This window comes from Microtus ochrogaster, chromosome 7, assembly GCF_000317375.1.
Source record: "Microtus ochrogaster isolate Prairie Vole_2 chromosome 7, MicOch1.0, whole genome shotgun sequence".
Lineage (NCBI taxonomy): Eukaryota > Metazoa > Chordata > Mammalia > Rodentia > Cricetidae > Microtus > Microtus ochrogaster.
Genome location: NC_022014.1, coordinates 13,671,333 through 13,679,042, shown reverse-complemented (window position 1 = coordinate 13,679,042; position 7,710 = coordinate 13,671,333). Strand labels below are relative to the sequence as shown.

At 44.7% G+C, this 7,710-nt stretch overlaps 1 protein-coding gene across 2 annotated transcripts in view; it reads right to left on the bottom strand.

Annotated features, from left to right (window-relative positions):
- Positions 1 to 1,050: 1,050 nt before the first annotated feature.
- The window catches only part of Shisa9 (shisa family member 9), a 310,464-nt gene continuing 303,804 nt past the window's right edge, over positions 1,051 to 7,710 (bottom strand). For both annotated transcript variants that reach the window (XM_013347432.2, XM_013347433.2), the window contains one exon: positions 1,051 to 4,509. In XM_013347432.2, the coding sequence (XP_013202886.2) occupies positions 4,130 to 4,509 (380 nt within the window). In that variant the 3' untranslated portion in view covers positions 1,051 to 4,129. The remainder of the gene's footprint in view (positions 4,510 to 7,710) is intronic.

Genomic DNA, 7,710 nt, shown 5'->3' with positions numbered 1-7,710 from the left:
GAGTATTACTCAGCTGTAAGTAAATATGAAATCATGAATTTTGAGGAAATCACATGGATCTTGAGAGTACACCATTACACAAAGACAGACAAAGACTGTCCCTTCTGCTCTGTATGGATGCCAGCCTATAGTGCACACATGTGTGAGGGGAAGACTGGGTGATGATGAAGGATGAGGACAACATAGGAGAAACCCAGGAACAGAGACAGGAGGCTGGGAGCTGCAAAGAGGCCAGGGGGGCAGAGAGATGGGGTTGGGAGAACCACAAACAGGACACTCTGTCCCCAGATGTCATCCTGCTATCTGATGCGTTATATGCTCACTTTTAAGTAAGAATAAAATCAATATAAACGAAAAAAAAATATTTACCTATAACCTTAAGGCTCCCATCTATGGTGGCAACAGACATGATAAGGTCCCCGGTTTGCGAGTTTCCATGTTATCTTCTCTATCACCTCCCAAGATCCTATCTTAGTTTTTCAGTTTTATTATATGCATTTATATGGAGCATTGTGTACATGGCAGAGGGCATTTGTGGAGGAGACAGTTCTCTCCTGCCATGTGGGTCCCAAGGGTCAAAAGCAGCTTACAAGTTTGGCAGCAAGCTCCTTTTCCAGCTCAGCCGTCTTGCCAGCCCACCTTCACTGAAGTGAATTGCTTTCTTTCAGTGTTTCTAGAGGAGCTGTACTATAATGCAGCTTAACAAATAAGGGGGAGCCTTATTCCATCCTGTCAGTTGTCACGCCTACAGCACCCTGCTTACTAGTAGACACAAAGTCTGAAGCTCAGTGGGTTCTGTCCCATGAATATAAATTTGGTGACGATGAAGAGGCCCAGCAATGCCACATTAAGGACTCAGCATGAGCTTTGACGTGTGCATACTTACCAAGAAGACTAAACAATATGTCTGGAAATCTTGTCTAAGTTGCTGACAACTAGGAGCCTCAGCTCCCTGGGAGGATCAACTCTGTGAGTCTCAAAGGTTCATTAATGCCTGGAAACTCAGATCAGGCTGTGAGTTTTGATAAGGATGAGGAAACACCCAGAGCATCACATATAATCAGTTTATTGCCAGGTAAGAAATTCATATTAATATAGTGAATACATATGTTTACAAATAAACATTCTTAGAAAACAAACAAATGTTTTTTCTTCATTGTAGGAAGTGTTATTGTATCATAAACTCTGCAGTGTGACAAGTGTTGACACAGGGTTACTTGCAGAACATACAGTTACTAAAATCTCTGCACATAAAATATGCTCCATTTACACAAAAAAAAAACTGGGGAGGGGTAGATGAAATTCCAGGCAGAGCCCAAGGGGGATGGAGGCTTGAGACACTCCAGGAAGGTGAAGGAAACCCAGACTCTGGTTCCATGGATAGAAATCAGGGGTCACATGGATGGAGGAGAGGACCGTTTTATAATCGCATTTTTGTCTTCTCTTTCACCCCGGGTTGTCCGCAGGAGCACTGTCAAAGGCAGCCATCAATTATCCTACAGGTCATGTTCCTTCTAAATATCAGAAGGCCTATCTACCCTTCCAAGAGGAAGTCAAAAAATAAACAGATCTACTCTGCCTAATGGTCCCTCCCCAGTTCCTCTCCCAAAGTCAAATGGGACTTCATGAGACAGGTGCTTTGTGATTGTCCACGGCCCGCATCACTCGGGAAGAACATGCTACATCTGACTGGAAAAACCTCATCTTTGAAGTCAAAATTGCAGCTGCAGACCTAGGAGCCAAGTTCACAGGATGAATTCTACTCCAAAAAGAATGAGCAAGAAATAGAATACTATAGACTAGAAATCAATAAAGAGGCTTGAATTAGAACTAGATACAGGGGAGCATGGGCTGGACGTAGGAAAGGGCTGCAGAAGGAGACCTGGAAGCATCTCTCCGGCAGGTCAGCCCAGCGGTATCGAAGTATGTCACTAGTACATGCAAATTGTATGTCATGGAGGTAGCATATTTAACACCAACTTTAAAAAGATTTTCTTTTTATCTGCTTTCCCCTTCACTCAGTTATCTCAAGGGAACTCTCTTTTGGGTACCAGCATCTTTAACAACACTGGTGTCTTTTTGTGGGAAAAGAGACCAGAGCAGACCTTCACTAGAGTTTCATCTTTAAGCGTCCATAATGCTTCCTGCCTATTCACGGTCACTGATGCTGGTGTTCTAGATGTGATGAAGACAGGTGTTTCCCTTTGAAAATAACATGGATTAAAAGCGAATCCCCAGATGCTGATGTGTTTCAAGGGTAGAGCTAACTCATGTCAAAGAGAAATATGCACCCCATAAGTTTGTAGTCCCCCACGGAGGGTACTGGGGTCTCAACATTTGTTCTGACCTCTGACCTCTGTGATGTCCTTCTCTGCACCTCTTCTAGTGGAATCAAAAGTTTGCTCTTTGCAGAATTTCTTCTATAAATAAGAACAGAGTTTTATTTTTTAAAAACTGAAAACGCTTGATTTAGGCCAACTTCCTCATGCTTCAGATGGGAAAATGCCCCAGATAGATCAAAGGCATTGCCAGGCTCTTCATACTTGCTTGAAACAAGGAAAATAATATTTGGATGTGCTGATGTTGTGATATCAGAGAGACTCAAGTCAGAGCATCAGATGGAATGCTCCAACTCACTGTCACCTAGATTTTTACATACACCAATAAAGAAATAAGTAAATAAATAACCAATAAATAATAAATAAAAAGGCTGTGAGTCTTTGGAAGGTTCCTGTCTATTAGCTAAGACCTTCAGAATTTATTTGAAGATTTTCCTCTTTAAACAAATGCTCTTGCTTCTCCATGCACCTGTCTGCACTTCTCCTAAACGAAGGACTTTCAGCAGGACCCTCCTTCTTGGGGCCCAGTAGCTGTTGGCTCTGGGAACCAATCTGGAAAGCGACTTTGGGAGAGTCCAGGGAAGAAAAGATGGCACAGAATACCTCCCAAGGTCATCTAGTGGGGTTGTGGGAATTCTGGGAGTGTCCTTAGATCCCCCCGACGTTGTAGCAGGCCCTTCAGAGTATTAATTGGCTGGGCTCATCCACAAGGGAAGATGTAACAGCACTGCTGTAGGAGAAACAGGAGGGAGGAGGCTGAGGACAGAGGGTGCACTTAGGAACAAGATCGTCACTTGAACAACAGCGACACACTGAAGGCACCACCCACACTTACGACGTTTCACTCCAAAGCAGGTGAAGCTTGGCAGCAGCGGCAGCGACACGCTGAAGGGGAAAGGACGTTGGGGACAGACGGTTCATAGAGGACATTTTTGTCATTGTCCCAGGCCTTGGAGGTGAAGGAGAAACAGCAGGAAGTGGAGGCTTCCTCCCCATCGCACCTCCTTTCACTGTCGAGCTGCAAGTTTTCTACGCCCTGGATAAAATTAACACTTTGTTCATTTTACGTCTCACTTTAGAAGTTCATTTCTTTGTATCTCTGGACTGTCTGGCCATCATATAAAGCCCATCCCTCCCAACATCGTGGTCTTTCAAGGAGTTCTCTAGAATGTTCTTCCCTTCCCGTCACTGACAGCGGGCTTAGTGACTATTTACTTTGTGAGGTTTTTGCTTTCAGCTTTGAAGGTACGCAATGTTCCATCAGCGTACCGCTTAGGGTTGCCCTCACCACTCCTCTGTGTTTGCAGGGACCAGGAAATGCTTGGGACCTGAACAAATTCCTCCCCAAGCACTCTGAAACTGCCCCTGTCCGGGTACCCACCCTCTTCCTGTTACCGGAAAGACAGAACCTGGGGGATGGAGTGAACTCCATGGGCAGTTTGCCTAAGTTGTGCTACTTAGTTATATTTGTTATAATGGATTTCAGTCTCCAGTTAGGGAGAAAAGGAAAATGAGCCCCCACAATTTGGGCCTGAAGCTGAAAGTTCCCCCTCTGCTGTATTGCTGAATGTCCATGCTTCGGTCTCCCACAGCTGCCTGTTGGAGCATATTAGGCATGACCCAGGAAAAGCATGATTCCGTATCACGAGTAGGTCTGTGGTTGGTTCCTGTAGAACGGAGTGTGTGTGTCTGCTGGGGGGTTGGGCAAGACCAGGAAGGTGTAGGTGGGATGGTATTTTTTGCCTCTCTCAGTTGAGTGTGGTCTCCAGGGTACTCCCTGAAGTGAAAGCTCAGACAGTCACTTCCGTTTTGCTGTTGGTGATGAAGTACGGCTGTGTGGGCGGGAAATGCTGGGCGCGAGTCCCCAAGGGGTCGCAAGAGCCAGACTCAGCTATGCCAAGCTTGCCCTTGTTGCCGTAAGCCTGTCGCCGGAGAGACTGGTCACTGGGGTCCCAGGTCTTAAAGTTGGCAGTAGAGTTGTAGGCCAGGGAATGAGGGGGCATCTTGTTGGTGCGAGACTTCTGTCCATTCTGCTGGGCAGGCCCGTGCTCCGGGCTGAAGGCCCGGGGCTCATCTTCCACTCTTACAGGGTGCAAAGGGAGATTTCCCTTGGCAGCCAGCTCCGCCAGGTGCCTTCGCTTGGTGTAGAAGTCATCATTGACCTTGTCAGCTGCACAAGGGGGTGGGCAAATGGAGGAGAGAGCGGAGACAGGGGAGAGAGAAGAGATAGTTAGGGAGTTAGACTGGTCAGTTTGACAATCCAAACAAGACACATCGGGACTCCACCCGGAACAAGACAGAGGCAATTGTGGCACCATGCCCTTCTCATGGTCCAGAGCAGGAACAAGAGAAAAGTGAACCCAATTAGACACATCTAGAACATTCTAATTCAACGCTTGCCCCTAACCTTGGATTTTCTGACATTCAAGTGTTGTTACTTCATTATTAAAATAATAATCTTCCCTAAAGAAAACACTGGATATGTTGAGAAATATGTGTATTATCTACCATTCAAGAACAGCAGCAGCAGCCAGGGGATGGGTGCATCTTCATGCGGCCTTTTCCAGACTGTGTGCGGACTTGTTGGATGCTTGAGGACAAGTGTCAACTTCAGATGTCTTCTGAGTTACTCTCCATCTTGTTTTTAGAGGCAGGATCTTTCATTTTCACCAAGTCATAGACAATGCCAGATGGCCAGTCATGGAACCTCGGGGATTCTCCCCTCTTGGTTTTCCCAGCACTGGGATTATGAGAGCAGCCACTAAACTGACTTTAAATGTGGTTTCAAAGTTTCAAACTCAAGTGCTCCCACTTGTACAGAAAACACATCACCAACTGAGCCGTTTCCGTGCCCTTCTCCTGGATTATTATTGATGTGTATAACTGCGTTTGTTTTCGCTTTAAGTTTTAACTAGGACCGGGCTCAAATCCAGGTTCTGCCATCAACATGAAGTGTAACTTTAGCTGTGTTACTTAAGTTCTACCACCATCTACTCCTGCATGAGGAAAGTACTCAAAACAAACAAACAAATGGAAACAAACAAAACATGTGTTTCACGGTGTTGTGTAGATGGTTAAGTGGTTTGGTGTGTAGCAAACACTTTCGGTACTTCTGTCTTGGCCAGCACTATTGTCCAAATAGCTTTAATCCCTCCTCTGATAGGCTATGGAGCACCCCAGCTTGCCATAACTTACTACCAAGCAATATCTTAATGACTACATGTTATTTCGTTGGTTGTCAAAATGAACCCCTTTGTTGTTGAAAAGTTAAGCTTTGTCAATATTATGCTCTTATAAATAAAGCTGAAATGAAAATCTATTTGTTCAAACCTTTTGAATTAAGATTAATTCCAAAACACATTTTCTTAATCTGTATCAGAAAGTAGCAAACTGTGGCCCCCTGGGCACCAATGAAGTTAGATACCATTTGTTATTCTAAATAATGTTTTCTTGTAAATGAAGCCACACCCCCTCACCTATTGCTTGTAGCTCTGGTGTGACTGAATTATTGTGTCGGACAGTGGCTGAGGAGCCTGAAACACGCACTGCTCAGCCCTGTAAGGTGGACAGACTCCTGATCTGGCTCACCTAACACAGACTGTGTCTCCAGAGTGCAGTGCTGTTGAGGTCTTGCTTCTACCAGCTATGAAGACTTGAGCCAGCTTTGCTGCTCCACCTCACCCGGTCCTTTATTGAATGATCTATTTCTCCTCTCTTCTTCACCTGTCTTTGTTTTTTTTTTTTCATTTATTTTTTAGAATTTCTTAGAAGAGTACTATATTTACCTCATTTACACCCTCCCCCATACAGCATTTCTCCCTTTAAATTCCCTCTTCTTCAATTATTATTTCTACCTATATGGTGTGTGTGTGTTCTTGGACTGGGTGGCTAAGCAGTTGGAGGACTCATCCCTTCCTCAGGAGCCCTTCATTACCTGTAGCTCTTTACCTAAAAGTGGGGCTTTATTTACTTAGATCCTTTTTATCTGATAATCTGATGGTTCCCCTTTTTAATTTCCTCTTATTTTATCTTGTAATTTTTTATTTATAAGATTTTTTATGATTTCAGATTCATTTCCTAACAACACACATTTGAAATTGCTTCTCACTAGGACACATTTGTTGTTCATTTACCTCTGCTGCTAACAGCTGACGTCCCGTAGCATTCTGTGTGAAGCTACAGATGTTTGGGAACCACAGCTCTGCGTTCTCTCAGCACTCCATCTTCCTATACAAAAGATGTGCATTTGGGCTTCTGTACATGGGCTCTGCTACACAAACTGGGGAACTGACCGATTCAAACTCATAAAGTGACCCAAATGAGGTTACCCACAGCTAGTAGCTCAATCCTGGCAACAAAAGCAGCTACATGGGATCAAGGAGACAAATAGTAAGGTACTCAGAGCCATCTCTAAACAGGAAGATCAGCCCAGACGCCCTTTGTCTTTAAATCCACACAAGCAATCCTAACCCATGGCTGGGCTTGAGAACTCCAGGAGCAAACTACCACAGAGCCACAGGTAGCTCCTATAGAGAACCAATAGGCAATGGCTTCCCAGCACTCTGCTGGTATCCTTGACTTCTCCCTCTGGAGAGACATCTGGACAGGATCCTTTTCGCAGTATGTTCTCCCCAGGTGCTTGTCATTGCCCCCACTGTACAGCAGCTCCACACTTGATTGACTGTTGCTTATCTTACTCGCTAGAACCCCACAAAGGCCAGGCCAGGTCTGAGTTCTGTCTTCTCTTTCAGAATGCAGGGAAGCTTGGGCTCTGGCAAACATTGGATATAGGCGTTGTCCAATGGTGAACGTATAAGCAAAACACCATAAATCACAGAGGAGCACATCTGGTCGAGAGTGTGATGGAGAAATCCCCTCTCCTCCTGCCTCCCAGTCTTCTCTACTGAAAATCTCACTTACCTTCATTATGTACCTGGTCATGACCTAGCATGCTCGTTTGTGGATGCTTACTTCTCAGACATTAGACTAGCCCAAGGTCTACTCATGGTTCAAAAGCTCCCATTTTCACAAATAGAAAAAACAGATTGTGAAAGAGGCAAGGACTTCTCGGAAAACTAGAAAGAGAAGTAAACATGGGAACATTTGAGCCTTTGGCTGTCAGAGAAGATAGGCAGAACCCCGCAGCTTCCTCCATACCCAACCTGAACTGGTCTCTTGGTGAATCTAGTATCGGAAACATCTTGGAAAGTGTAGAGTAGATAAAAAGAATGTGTGTGGACTCTGAAATCAGACAAACCATGGAGATGCCACTAAACACCTTATACCCATTTTCTTAGGCTGAAACGGGACAGCACCAAACTGTTATTAAACACTGTCAGACTTATTATAAGGATTAAAGCATATGCAATAT